The 13,777-nt window shown below is 55.4% G+C and overlaps 3 protein-coding genes across 5 annotated transcripts in view; 1 reads left to right on the top strand and 2 right to left on the bottom strand.

Annotated features, from left to right (window-relative positions):
* STX1B (syntaxin 1B) overlaps nucleotides 1-8,087 on the top strand; it is a 24,659-nt gene extending 16,572 nt beyond the window's left edge. Inside the window, exons 8-10 of one of the 2 annotated variants that reach the window (XM_090277644.1) lie at nucleotides 232-369; nucleotides 479-589; nucleotides 6,890-8,087. In XM_090277644.1, coding sequence (XP_090133770.1) covers nucleotides 232-369; nucleotides 479-589; nucleotides 6,890-6,892 — 252 coding nt within the window. In that variant the 3' untranslated portion in view covers nucleotides 6,893-8,087. Of the gene's footprint in view, nucleotides 1-231; nucleotides 370-478; nucleotides 590-852; nucleotides 3,016-6,889 lie in introns of those variants that run through there. The other variant, XM_090277643.1, reaches the window with a different exon arrangement.
* HSD3B7 (hydroxy-delta-5-steroid dehydrogenase, 3 beta- and steroid delta-isomerase 7) lies at nucleotides 4,367-7,579 on the bottom strand. Of its 2 annotated transcripts, XM_090277641.1 has the most exons (7): nucleotides 7,457-7,577; nucleotides 6,934-7,105; nucleotides 6,571-6,726; nucleotides 6,190-6,298; nucleotides 6,013-6,112; nucleotides 5,697-5,859; nucleotides 4,367-5,400 (listed from the first exon to the last, which is right to left on the bottom strand). In XM_090277641.1, exons 1-7 carry the CDS (start codon nucleotides 7,571-7,573, stop codon nucleotides 4,985-4,987), a joined length of 1,233 nt encoding a protein of 410 aa, XP_090133767.1. In that variant the 5' UTR covers nucleotides 7,574-7,577; the 3' UTR covers nucleotides 4,367-4,984. The 2 variants fall into 2 exon arrangements, with proteins under 2 accessions (XP_090133767.1, XP_090133768.1); XM_090277642.1 differs by lacking the exon at nucleotides 6,571-6,726 and having other exon boundaries at nucleotides 7,457-7,579.
* Nucleotides 8,059-13,777, bottom strand: part of SETD1A (SET domain containing 1A, histone lysine methyltransferase) — a 22,746-nt gene continuing 17,027 nt past the window's right edge. The window contains exons 14-19 of the mRNA XM_090277645.1: nucleotides 11,648-12,691; nucleotides 11,055-11,227; nucleotides 10,856-10,966; nucleotides 10,570-10,689; nucleotides 8,959-9,096; nucleotides 8,059-8,882 (exon numbers count right to left, since the gene is read on the bottom strand). Of these exons, the coding sequence (XP_090133771.1) occupies nucleotides 8,709-8,882; nucleotides 8,959-9,096; nucleotides 10,570-10,689; nucleotides 10,856-10,966; nucleotides 11,055-11,227; nucleotides 11,648-12,691 (1,760 nt within the window). The 3' untranslated portion in view covers nucleotides 8,059-8,708. The remainder of the gene's footprint in view (nucleotides 8,883-8,958; nucleotides 9,097-10,569; nucleotides 10,690-10,855; nucleotides 10,967-11,054; nucleotides 11,228-11,647; nucleotides 12,692-13,777) is intronic.

Genomic DNA, 13,777 nt, shown 5'->3' with positions numbered 1-13,777 from the left:
CATATTAACTCATTTAATATTCACAACAACCATGAGGTGGACACTATTATGATGCACTTTTTCTAGGTGGGGAAACTAGGGCCACGAGAAGTTAAATAATTTACCCACAGTTATAGCTAGTGAATGACAGCCAGATTTGAACCCAGATGTTCTGGCTGCAGAGTCTGAGCTCTTGTGGGAGTGAAGGGTGGTATTCAGCTGCCCTGACCCCCCACCTCCCCGCCACCGTAGATCAAAATGGACTCACAGATGACGAAGCAGGCACTGAATGAGATTGAGACAAGGCACAACGAGATCATCAAGCTGGAAACCAGCATCCGTGAGCTGCATGACATGTTTGTGGACATGGCCATGCTAGTGGAGAGCCAGGTACTGCCTCTGCCCTCTTCCACACACACCATCTGGAAGCCTCCCTCAGCTCCTGGGGGTTTCCTCTTCCAGCCCAGCCCCACTACCCCCGTGCACATCCCCTCTGCAGGGCGAGATGATTGACCGAATTGAGTACAATGTGGAACATTCTGTGGACTATGTGGAGCGAGCTGTGTCTGACACGAAGAAAGCTGTGAGATATCAGAGCAAGGCCCGGAGGGTGAGCAGTGTGGGGCCTATGGGCCGGTGGGCTGGAGCTGGGTGGGTGGGGCTGGGCTGAGGCCAGGGCTGAGGCAAGTGATGAAAACCCCTGGAAGGCCTTATCTCTGGCTCTGACCTCTTCCTTTTTCTGTTTTTTCTCCCCTTTTCTTTTTCCTCATACCCTCTCCCCCCATCTTTCTGTCTATTTCTCTCACTCTCTTTCTTAATCTCTGTCTCTCTCCATCTCTCCTTCTCCTGTCCCATTGCCCTTTCTGCCTACAGAAGAAAATCATGATCATCATTTGCTGTGTGGTGCTGGGGGTGGTCTTGGCGTCATCCATTGGGGGGACGCTGGGCTTGTAGGCCCCCCCACCCCTGTCTCCCCCAGACCCTTCCCCCACCACATTGGGAGCAATACCCCCACTACCCTTTTCACTCTATCCCCCTGCTCCAGGCTCACCCCCTAAGACAGACCCAGGTAGCCCTCCCCTTTACCGCCCCCCATCAGACCCTGAAGTCCCTGGACCTCACTGCGCCATGGACCACCCCCCACCCCCGCACATAAATAGCAGCAGGCGTGATTACACATGCACACCAACATGCATGCCGCCGGCACATGCTTGAGATGAGTGGACATCCCAGTGTGTGTGTGTATGTTCATAGATGTGTGTAGACGCACCACATCACCCTTCCTGTCTACACCTGAAGTCTGTGTGTTGTCTGGGCTTCCCCTCTTCACTCGGTTGTTGTGTAGACTGTGGCTGGGTATAGCACAACAGCCCACCAAGCCCTGCTCTGTCTTCTGTGAATAGGTGTGTGTGTCTGTGTGTATGTCCACAGATCGGTGGACACATAATCTGTGTACATGGAATTTTGTGTTTAAATCTAATGTAATAGCACTTCTTCCACTGACACCCCCTCCTCCGTGTCTGCTACAAATGGGGCAGGTTGTGAGTGTACAGATACTCATTCCCAGAGGATCTAGGTAGGCCCAAATACATAGGCCATGGCAGACACCCCAGTGTGACATAGAGTAAATCTTCCTGGTTTAGTCAACCCAGGCATGTGTCCCAGGGGAGTGTGTGTGTGTGTGTGTGTGTGTGTGCACGCTGGGAGCCTTGCAGTTCAGCCTACATGAGTGGAAGCATACACATATAAATAACCTAGTTTGGCTTTTATATACATGTACATTTTCCCCAGCAGGTGATGTGAGGAACACGTGTGTGCATTTGTGTGTGTTTCAGGAGTTGCCTGAAGTGCTGGTAGGTCTCAGAAAGCCTTCCATATTGTGCACTGGACGCCTGTTTTGAGTGGGCACAGTAATCTATATCCTATGCTATCTAAGATATGTCTGTGTGAGAATGTGTGTGTACATGTACAGAGGCTTTCTACATAGTGTTTCTGTTCCCCTGTATATTATGTGCACACATATTTCTCTTTATGGACTCATGCCCCAGCCAGGTTTGTTTATGCAGATTGATTTGCCCCTCTCTCTCCCCAGAGCTGCTGCCCAGTATCTGGTATGGCCACACACTGCTACATGAACATTGTGCAACTGGCGCTTCCTGCCCTGTCAGGTCTCAGACCCCTTGAGCACACATGCCCAGATGCTTATCTTCCTCTGTGTCTCTGCCAGAGGATAGGCATGCACCCATGAGAGCTGGCTCACACATGCGCAGGGCTCAGGAAGCCTCATGTAGGTGACCACACCCACGCGCACATGTGCATGCTGACGTGGGCATGGTGCCCGTGCAGGCCCACTCCATTTGCATATGAATGTCTCCTGGAAGGGCTAGTGTGAGAGTGTTACTGATGAGGCCAATGTCAAGGGCTACCCCAGACAGACAGAAAATGAGAGCATTTCTGCCTTCCACACCAATAACTCCGGACTGGGTGAGGCCAATGTTTGTCTCCATTGCCACATTGGGTGCTCTGGGCTCTGCATCAGGGACTTTGGGGTTGGGGAACTGTTTATTGCAAATACTCTGGAATGACTGGTGTGGCAGCAGACACTCAGGTTGGGCTAAGTCCCAGGATTCGCCCCCTGGACACACTTGCTGAAATGTCTGCAATAGCTGCTCCCCCACCAGGGTAAGATTGAAGGTGGGACGCAGGCCTGAGTTCCTGATGGTGAGGAAAGGGCTAAGTCCTCCCTTGTGTAGGCAACATATGCATAGGTGGCTTTGTGCATTTGGTGGCAGATGGGCGGTACATGAGCGAAGGACAATGTTAGACGCTCCCTGTATTCTGTGGCTGAGACACATGGACCCACATGCTCAGGATTGAACACACAAGTACAGGAATGTGTCCTGCCCTGGGGTGGGCTTACATGTGCATAGGGTGTAGGACTCAGGGCTGTGTGCAGATCATTTCCCAGGGTCCCACTGCATGTGAATTGTGTGTGTGTGTGTGTGTGTGTGTGTGTGTGTGTGTGTAAGAGAGAGAGAGAGAGAGAGAGAGAATGCAGACATGACTGGAACATGATACCCTCCCCACCCCCAACCTCTTTCCTACCTGGCTGTTTGGGCCCTACCACTGTGTGGCCAGTATGTGTAAACCCCAAGGTGGGCTGTCCTGAAGAGGGGCACCTGCCTGTTTATTCCCAGAATGCCCTTCTCAAGGACAGAAAGTTTGCCCTAACTGCATTCTTCCTGCTCCCTTCTCAGACTTCTTTGGGGATGTCAGAGCAGGCCCCCACACTTCCCCCACTCTTCCCTATTTCCTTCCTGCTGCGCAGCCAGGACACCCTTTCAGTCCAGGTGTTTCCGGGATTCTCACAGCCTTGGGGCCACAGGAGAAGAGTGGAGCTGTGGTCAGAGTGATGCTGCTGCCTCCTTGAGTGAATATAGGCCCATAGCTGCCCATCTCTGGGCCTCAGTTAGACAGAGGATCCCTGTGGGTCTGCTACCCTGCAGCTTGCATAAGTCTCACACACCATGTGCTGTGTTTGCGTGTTGGCTGCTGTGTCTGTATATGTCCTGTAGTGTTGTCTGAGGGCTAGTGTCTTTTGCATGGTTTTGGAGGAGTGTGTGCTGTCTACCCTTCCACACCTATAACTATGTATGCCCCATGGGTGGTCCCTGGCCTGGCCAGGGCTTGCTGCTTCCCCTTCCCCTTTAACCCTAGCTCTGCCTCTCATGAAGCACACTGCGCGTGTCCATCCCATGTGCCTGTGGGTTGATGCACGCTCTTGCCACGCCTTGAGCGTGTACATGATGTATTCTATGCATTCACCCTGCCCCCCCACAGCTCACCCTGCAAAGGACAAGGTGGTGGCCCCTGGCTCCTTTCTGCCTACCTGCCCTGCCCCCTGCCTGCTGTGCAGCTGTGTGCGTTAGCGTGTGTTTCCGTGTCGCTGGCGTGTCACGTGATATAGCTGTGTTTGCTGACATGAGCCCCTGGTCCTTCTGTTTCTCCATTGGTTTCTAGAGTTCTTTCCCTCTCCTCTCCAGAGGGGACAGGACTCCTGGGGCCTGGCTGGGGGCCCAGAGCCAGGCCATCCTCTCCTGTTCGCCCTCAGAGACCCACTTCTCTCTATTGGTGACCAAGTTGCAAATGGATAAAACACAGGAAAATTCTGCCCTCTGTCCCCAGCCCTGCATGTCCTGTCCCCAGAGCCCCTACACCCACGCTGGGCCGGGTTGGGCCCCGTTGGATGGGAGAAATAGCAACCAATCCAACAGCGGGCGTGCTTCGTGATCACTTCCTTCTGTCCCCACATGGGACGGGCGCCGCGGGGAGGGAAGAAATATGGAGGGAGGCGGGCCAGGGAGCTGGGCAGGCGGCTGGACACAGGCACAGATAAGGAATTTTAATCCAGGGATAGGGCAGGTACAGAATTACTGGGACAGCCCCAGGCAGAGATCTCACTGTATTGCAGGAACTAAATTTGGGCACAGGGGTGGGAAGAAGTGAAAATACACAGATTTCCTCAGTTTTCATTGAGGAGACTTAAAAGATAAACATCTAAAGGTGGTAAATATTTTAAAATAATGGGAGTATGACCCCCATGGAGGGACAAAGATGGTAGGAAGAGCCCGAAAGCCTCTTCACTCAGAATCCAGGCCTGAGGATCATGCTTGGACATGAGGAGGACAGCATGAGGCCTGTGGAACTCACACGCACTTCCTGCTTGAAAAGCCAGTAATGGGATGGCAATTGAGAACATCAGGGAAATCAGATCCTTGCCAACCAGCAGGCCTGGCTTGAGAGTGAAGGCGCTCCTGCCCTGGAACTGAGAGGCATCAGGACACAGATGTGAGGCTCATGGATTTAACGGTGGAGAGCTCTGGGACAGCCAGTCTGGCACTCGACACTCAAGCTCTAGAATGCAGCCTTCTCTCCCCAGCCAGGGTCTGTGGGCTCTGGACCTGGTTGGATGTGCTGCGCTGGGCTCCAGGCCCCAGCTCCACCGTCACTGGGCTGAACTCTCCATGGTCTGCATCCAGTGGATGGTGCGGGTCCGGCTTTCCTCCCATGAGAATAGGGGCTCATAGCCAAAATGGCGCTGAGCCTTGTTGGTGCTGACAGTGAAGGTGGTGTTGGCCACAGCCAGTGTGTAGGGGTTAAGCAAAGGTGCATAGAGCAGCAGTGGTCGCAGCAACCACTGAAGCAGGGCATTGAGGGCAGCCAGAAGCACCAGTAGACAGTAGGGCAACAGCGGGCGGGTGCCCACCAACCTCAGTCCACAGGGGCCCAGGAACTCCATGTTGAAGTCCTCATAGCTCTTATAGGGTGACTTATCATAGCAGAAGTACACCTGGCCACCCATTAGTGCTGCTCGCTGCTCCAGCTTCCGGGCTGCCAGCACGTGCATCCAGGCCACGTTGCCTGCCAGTGAGAGAAGTGGGGTGGATGTGCCCCTGAGCGTCCTTGTGACTGTGTAGATTCTGCTGTCTCCCAGGCCAGCCCATATACATACAATTCCTTAGCCTATGACATGGTTTTTACACCTGCCTTCCCAACTTGCATGGATACTGTTTAGTCTGTGGCAATGCCCACATATAGTCTACCCTGGCCCATGTATAGACTGCTCTTTTCTATCCACGGTACACACTGTATACCTCCCAGAACCACACAGGTCCTCCCTTATTTTTAGCCTTCCCCCTGCCTAGCCCAGGCCTCACCTACATAGACCCGTCCATGCTCCACAGAGGCTGGGATAGCCCGGAAGAGCCGGCCTCCTAGGCGCAGGCCCTGGTGGTAGATGTCCCTCATGATCTGGTGGCCTTCACCATAGATTCCGGTGGGACGCAAAGCACATGTCACCAAGGGCAGCCCCCCACGGACCTGGCAACAAAAGGTAGGCACTGCTAAGACCTAGGATCCAGTGGCCTGCCCTCTGCCCTGGCCTCTTCAAGTTGGAAATGGAAGGGAGGTTTCCAGGGCAGGATGCAAAGAAGCCCAGCTGGCTGTGGCTCTGCATCTCATCTCCAGTCTCACCTTCCTTCCATTGGCTTCCAGCACTAGCTGCTCAGCTAGGGCCTTGCTGCAAGGGTAGGGGTGTCTGTGTACTGCTTCATATGGGGTGTCCTCGTTGCCCCTAGGTGGGGAGAGGGAAGGTTCTTAATGTCAAGGGAAGATGGAGCCCTTAAAGTATTGGGGGGAAACTCAGCTCACCTGTAGAAGGGGTGGCCTTTGATGTTGGGCCCCATAACTTCCATGCTGCTGGTGTAGACCAGGAACTGTGTTCCAGTCTGCACACAAGCTTCAATCACATTCTTCGTGCCTGGGGAAGTGGGTGTGTGTTCAAACTGAAGCTTCCTCCCTCTCTGTATCTTTCCCCTCCCCATCCCAAATCCGGATGAAGGCACATGGCTTCCTCCCCTAGGTCCAGGGAAAATCACAGCAGGCTGGCACACAGGACAGACTGACACAAGAGAACTGCAGAGGGCAAGGTCCAAGGTTGGGTGGGGGTGAGCACGGACACAAACAGTCACGATCAGGGCCTATGCCAGGAACTGTTCTGTACGTTATTAGAATAGTTGGGAAGCATCTCACCCTGCACGTTGACCTCATGGATGGTCTCAGGACTGGCCCTCCCAAACACGTCCACCAGCCCAGCTGCGTGGATGACCACATGGGCCCCAGCCATAGCCGCTGCCACCTCGTGGGCCTGGGTCACATCCCCCTGGATGGCAGTCACTTGCACTGGCCCTGGTTGGGGTAGGGGCAGTCAGGAGCAGTGCCAGAGCTGGGGCCACCAGTCAGCTGCTTGGTTCAGCCTACACCCTTGGGAACCACATGCTCCTAGTGTGACTCATTCACCCCATCCATGTGCACTAGAGAACATAAACAGGCATCATCTTTTCCACCACAGTGAAGGGAGTCCACATCCTCCCCTCAACTCCCCACCACGATCACCTGTCTTCAGCTCCTCCAGCCAGGGACCCAGGTGCAGGTCAAAGATCCGCAGCTCACGGAGCCGGGGTTCCCGCTGCAGCAGCATTCGAACCACGTGCTCCCCCAGGAAGCCACAGCCACCTGTGACCAGGTATACCAGCTCCTGGGCCTGCGCAGAGTCTGCCATGTCCTCCTAGGGAGACACACTGATTCACCTGAGTTGCCTGCCGCTACCTGCCTCAGCACTGGCAGCCTACCTGTTATTCTTTGAAGGGGCCTCTAGCCTAGGAGACTGTAGCAGTGACCCAGGGGCCAGAACTGTTCCTGGTGGCTCCAGCTGTGGGTGCAGCAGCCAGGCTACCTGTCCTCACCCTGCCAACTACAGTTACTGAGAAGATGAGGGTTTGCAGGAAGGCTGTGTTTGAGGAGGGGGAGGCTCTGGGACAAACACAGGGTAGGAGGCAGGGAGTTGGGGAAGAAGGGCAGAGGAAGGTGTGCAGGGCTGGGACTGGCGGAAGGGACCCCTGGCATCACCTCTGCCTACCTGAAGCCAGTCCCAGGGTTCCCAAACTAGCCACCGGAGGAGCTGGTCGTTTCTCTTTCTCGTTTCCGGCCAGCAACACACCGTTGTCCCCTTCCGCTTGCTCCTCCTCCTGCCCATTCCAGGAACAGACCAGCCCAACCTCCACCCCCTCGTCTCCCACTCTTACCACAGGGCCCCCCCTGGTGGCCAGTGTGCTCCACTGGAGTCTGGTTCCAGCGAAGAGCTTTGGGAAGGGGGATGGGGGAACCAAAACTTGTAGGGTAGGCACTGAGAGGCTTGGGTTGGGTAGAAATGGAGCAGACAGGGTGAACTCACTCCCACTGCTTGTTGTTAGTCCTTGCTGGATTTCCCAGAAGGCCAGCTGTGGTTCTGGGAAGAGAGGCCTGACCTTGGCCAGGTCTGGCTGGACTTGCTGGGGGATTCTAGGTGGCTGTTTCAGCCTATCAGGTGGCCCAGAAAAATGGTGGCTGAGTCTGCAGGTCTGGGATCTTGCCCAAAAGCCTCTACCCACCCAAAACTCCAGTCCTCCTCTCCATTTGTCCCACCCTCTGTCCTCAACCCTCAGCCCATCCTATTCTTTCCCGAAGATACTGACGAAGCACTTTTGTACAATAAAGTTTAATCACAATTATAAAAATGTGGCATTGGGTTTGTGCTATTAACATATGTACAATCCAGCCCAACAGGAAGGGCCCGCTCCCCCCACCATCCTGGCCTGGCCCAGCTGGAGCTTCCAGACGCCAGGGTAGGAGGGTGACCCACAGGGTCTGGCAGGAACAAGAAGATGAGGCAGGGTTCCAGGCACAGAGTCCCCAGGACTGGGAGGCACAGGGCCCCCCTCCCCAGGGGGAGAACATGGCCACTGCCCATAGAGACCCCTAAACTGGAGAGGGGTGCACGCAGGGCACAAAAGGGAAGTCCCCATTAACACAAAGCAAGGGGGGTGTGCAGCCCCCAAGAACAGGATCTGTACAGGCTGGCACCCCAGGTTTCCACAGGAAACAGCTGCTGGCAGCTACAAAACATTTACAGCTTCTTCTCCGCAAAGAAAAAAATTAGGGGGTGGGTGGCAGGGGTGACAGGGGAGGCAGACATTGCCTCAAGCACTGAGGCTCCCTCGCAGGGCTCAGAGCCCAACCCCATATTCAGTGATGGGGCATGTGGGCCCTCCTGAGCCCACTAAGGCTGGGGGGCTGAAAGCTCAGGGCACCAAGGGGAATAAATAGGGGTGTGGGCGCCAGTCCCGCCCACCTCAGTTGAGGGAGCCACGGCAACTCTCAGTGCCACACAGACACGGGATCTTGTTGTCCTCTAGCGGGAACTTGTAGTCATAGGTGATCTCCTCGTCAACGCCAATGGGCTGCTTGGAGTAAATCACAATCTTCTTCTGGGACTCAATGGTGATCACCTTGGCGTAGCAGTTGGGCTGTGGAAGGGGAGGGCAGAGTGAGCTGGATGGCCACTCTCAGATCCCACCCACCCTGGCCAGGCCCCCAGCACACCGTGCAGCAGTGGTTGATGAACCTCGCCAGGTTGCCACACTTGGTAGCATCAATGATGGTGTCGTGGTCCACCCGGAACAGGTAGCTGCTGCCAATGCCCTCCTGCACATAGCGCTTCTCCCGCATGTCGGCCACCATCTGGTAGGATGAAGTGTGATGAGGAGGGAGCTGGCCCCCAGCTTCCTACCATGCCAGTCTCAGTCTCCCAGCTACCATCCTGGGAGCCACAATGATCTGCCTTATCTGCAACTCTCTCTGACTCCCACTAACCCAAGGCATGCACGGACACTCCTAACTTGCTTCCAGAAGCCCTCCCTTCATGGCCAACCCCCTACACCTTTGGCTGCCATTGTAAGTCACCCAAAGAGGACCCCGGGGAAGTCTGCACTGGTCACTGGGCAGAAGGAGCCCCTGGCTGCTCCTGCAGTGTCTGCCTGTCCCACAGTGGAGCACCGAGTCTGCTGTGGGGCAATGGCAGTTCCCAAGATGACTGGCCATTCATGGACTGAATCCTACCTACTCATCGCTAAGCCTCTGCACTCTTCCCTTGGGTGCTCTCTCTTCCAGGGCTTCAACTGCCAGCTAGGTGCTGGGGCCTCCTCCTCAACTTCCATCTCCAGCCAAATCCACCTCAGTGGGGCTTCTGGGTGTCATTTTTCTAATGTTCCCTGGGGATTGCAACTTCACGTGTCCTGATCGGAATTCATCTGAATCACCCATCTGCTCCTCCTCACTCCCACCTCACTGGCAGCCCTCCTACTCCCAGCTGCTAAAGGCAGCGCCCTAAGGAATGGTCTCACCTACACTCTTGCCCTCACTCTCCAGAGCTGACTTGTCCCCCGTCTTGCCAGCTGCCTTGGACCCCCAGACTCCTGTTACCTTGGCTGCCACTGCCACTGCCCAGGCACCCTCCTTTGGCCAGGACCTTTGTAACAGCCCACCTCCCACTCCACTGGTCTTTGTCTCTTTTCACACTGCAGCCAGAGGGAGCTTATAATCTCCGAAGTCCTCAACCTTCCTCCTCTCTCACCATCCATCCAAACTTATTAATGTGGCTCCTAACTTCTAGGGAGTCTGGCCTCCACCTGCCACTTCAGGTATACATTACTGCCGCTGGCCCAGGTTTTTCCAACTAGCCACAGTGCCCTAGCCCTCCTGAGACTGTCCTGCCTCCAGGCCTTTGCATGTTGTCCCACAACCAGGAGCACCTCCCCTCACCTGAGCCTGGGAGTTCATCACCCTTCAGTTCCTGGTGTGATCATCACTGTGCTTGAGCCAGCCCTGCCTCACTGACCTTCTCCTTTTGTAACCACCAAACACCATCGTTTATTATAGTTACTTGTTCACTAAACTGTCTTCCCCACTAAACTGAGGTCCTTAAAGGGAGAGATAATATTAAGTCTTGTTTCTTGCTGGGTCATTAACATCTAGTTTACCACTTTACTAGTACCCATTACTAGGAAGGAAGGAGGGAGGGAGGGAAGAGGTGGTTTCCTTGGTTAAGCCTTGGAGCCAGGAGAGTATCTGGGGCTTTAAGCAGAGGGCTGGATGGGGCTCATGTCAGTATCCCATGCTACCATCAGATGGGGAGCTGGGCATGGGCCTCCTCACCTGGCGGATGTTCTGACCCACATATTCAATGACCATCTCATCAGCTGCAATGGGTTCCATGGCAAACAGACCCCACTCGTGGATCCGGCTCCGGCCAAATCGAAGCTTCTTCTTCCGGAACTAGAGGGCAGAAGGTAGAATGTGCTGCTGGGTGCCTCCCTCAACCTATGTCTTGGCTTTTCCTGCAGACCTCCAGGGCAGGAGGGTGTCCTGGTCACTCATCCACCCACCCACACCCCTAGGGGACTCCGCGATGCTGCCCTTCCACTGAGTGTCTGTCCCTCACCTTGAGCTGGTTTAGCTTTAGCAGATCACTGTCCATGATAGCTGAGGTGCCAATGGCGCTCAGCAGCCGCCGCTGCTCAGATCGGCGCTCCGAAAGCACACGGTTAGTCCCCTGTGAGGAGCAGGGCAGAGGAGGTAAGTGCCAGGAGAAACGATGGGAAGAGGATGCCAATGGCCCATACGTCAGGGCAGAGCCTTACCTGAGTGTCCGCCCCTTCCAGCTGCCTGGCTGAGACAGGGCACACATCCAAGTACCTGTCCTTTTCCTTCTTGCTGATGGGATAATAGCCTTCGCTGCGAGCTGAGCCTGTCTGGTGCTCACGGGGCCCATCCTGGGGTCGCCGCTTACGTTTTGGAGTGCTCAGGTTGGTGAGTGCAGGGTGTGTTAAGGAAGAGAATGGGTTCCTCACTGACCAGACCCCTGGGGCCCCACTCCCCTCTGTCCCTCCAGTCCCAGTCCAAGGAAAGGGTGACTGACCTTCACTGGAGGTCCTGAGCATACTTGGTGTGAGGGGTACAGAAAGATGAGGAGAAATAAATCTTAGGCCCCCTTTTCTGCCAGAAAAACTTTGGGAGGCAGAAAAGAGGCATGAGGCAGAGGAAAGGGTAACTTAGTAGCCAGGGGAGAAATACCCAAGGCTGAACAAGGGTGGCAAAGAGAACTGGTCAGGGAGGGAGGGAATGGCAGACCCTAGAAGCTATCTGAAGAGAACACTGCTCGGCTGTGTGAGCTCAGGGAAGCCCACTGCCACTCCCTGCTACCCTGAAAAGGCCGGCCTCGGGTGCAGGATATTGGTGTGATGGACCCAGTGGGTGTCATTAAGCCAGTCGGCCCCACTTGTCTGCTGCAGCAGTTGCTCATATGTGAGCCGTAGGTAGCCCATGTCCTCCAAGTCCAGGCCTGAGTTCCAAATGTCATACAGGATGGTCATCTGCTCAAACTCACTGCGGGGTTCAAAGGTGGGAGGCGGTGGGGGCGGGGGCGGTGGTGGTAGCCGCCGGCGCCGGGTGTGGGAACGGAGGCTGCGCCGCCGGATAGCCCCCTCCCCATTGCTGCTGCTGCTGCTGCTGCTCTCAGATGACTCAGACTCCTCCTCCTCCTCCTCCTCCTCCTCACCCTCCTCTTGCTGCTGCTGCTGCTGCTGCTTTGGTTCCTCTGCCTCAGCCACCACCACCTCAGGGGCCTCCAGAACCTCATCCGCAGGGGAGCTGAAGAGGGCTGCAGGGGCAGGGACTGGCTCCAGGGGGCGAGGGGACGGTGTGAAGGGCGGGGGCTTGACGGCCAAGGCATAGTTGTGCTCCAGTAGGATGTGGCTGAGCAGGGGGCCCCGGCGGTCTGCCTCGTCTGATGTCTCTGTGGCCTCTGGGTCATCGCCAGTAGGCAAGGCAGCCAACCCATGCCGGGCTGGGGTCAGGGCCAGGTTGGCCAGCACCGCCAGGTCCACTTCTGTCCCTGGCTCAGCCTCTTCTTCCTCGGTGGAGCGGCCTCGGCCTACAACCCGGCTGCGACTTCCTCGAGACATTTCCTCAGGCCAACTCTTGACCAGAGATGCGTGGTCCAGGGGCAAATTGCGAATGGTCCGCTCCACGCCCCGAGGGGCTTTGCGGGAGGTGGGGCCCAGAGACTTGACTTGCTGTGGGGCAGCTGGGGAAGGCTCCGGGGTTGGCACCTCCTCCACAGCAGAGAAGGAGACAGTTTTTCGGCGTTTCTTGGGTGGGGGCAGGAGGGGGATCGGAGAGGAGGGGCGCTCATCAGGGCAGGGGGCAGGGGCTGGGGGCCCAGCCAGTGGCTCTGGGGGAGGCTGGGGCACACTGGGAGCTGGTTCCTCAATGGAACCTGGGGAAAGAAGCACACAGGAAAGGGAGAGGGTCAGCTTCTTGGCCTGACATCACCGGACTTATATTGGTTATAGGCAGGAGACCGGCCCACCTCACCAGGAAGTCCACACTCCAGCTGCCTTCATTCCCCTCAGCTTCCAACAGACACTCCTGCTCGCTCAGTAAACACACTGCCTGCCTCTCCCACCTGCAATGTCTTCACCACTACAGGCTCCTTCAACAGGATGGGATTTTACACCTGTTCATTCCTACGTTCCACCTTCACTGAGCACCGACTACGTGTCAGGTATGGAAAAATCATGTTGTGCAGACACTTGCAAAGCCCTCTGAGTTTACAGTCCAATGGAGACAATTACATGAAACAAATGCACAGTCCAGACTGTGAAGAGTGGGAGTAGGGTGGGGGCACTAAGGAAACCAACACTCAAGACTTCAGCCCTTTTATCGACAACTAGACACACAGACCAAGACAATTTTTGCCAGCTGCATTTAGGAGAATAATGAGGCAGATCTGAATGAAAGTATCCATTATTTCAACCACAAACAATATTCGCTGTTTGGTAAGGTGAAGAAGATACAATGTAAGAAGCTGAATCTTTGTAGTAAAGTATTTTATAACATTTGCCTTCCTCCCCAACCCCCTCCAAACAGCACTGGGATTTGCCCAAGTGAGGAGGTGGTCAAGAAATCTCCCTTAAAGAAGGTGAAGGTCAAGCTGCGATCCCAAGGAGGAAAGTGGGGCTGGGGAGGAGAAACCCAGTCTTTGGGCAGGCCATGCTGTCTCTCCCTAGCTAACCACACACAGGACAGGCACACATCCTCCCTCTGTTGAGACCCCCACCCCGCCACGTACGCTGCGGAGTGCAGGAGTCTACACATTACTCAATACACGAATAGCGCTTTCCCTCGAGCAGACCCTGTCCTGTAAACCTGACCCATCGGACAATCCCCGAGAGGCCAGTCCATGCTCTGCCCTCTCATCCTGGGTTTCAGCCACCCAAACAGGTATGGCCTTTCAGACCTCTGGCCCATTGCTTACATGCTTCACTTTGTTTGAAATGCCCCTCTCCTCTTGCCTGTCAGG

This window comes from Furipterus horrens, unplaced genomic scaffold (genome assembly GCF_987537825.1).
Source record: "Furipterus horrens unplaced genomic scaffold, mFurHor1.1.pri manual_scaffold_5, whole genome shotgun sequence".
Lineage (NCBI taxonomy): Eukaryota > Metazoa > Chordata > Mammalia > Chiroptera > Furipteridae > Furipterus > Furipterus horrens.
This window is presented reverse-complemented; position numbering and strand designations above follow the sequence as displayed.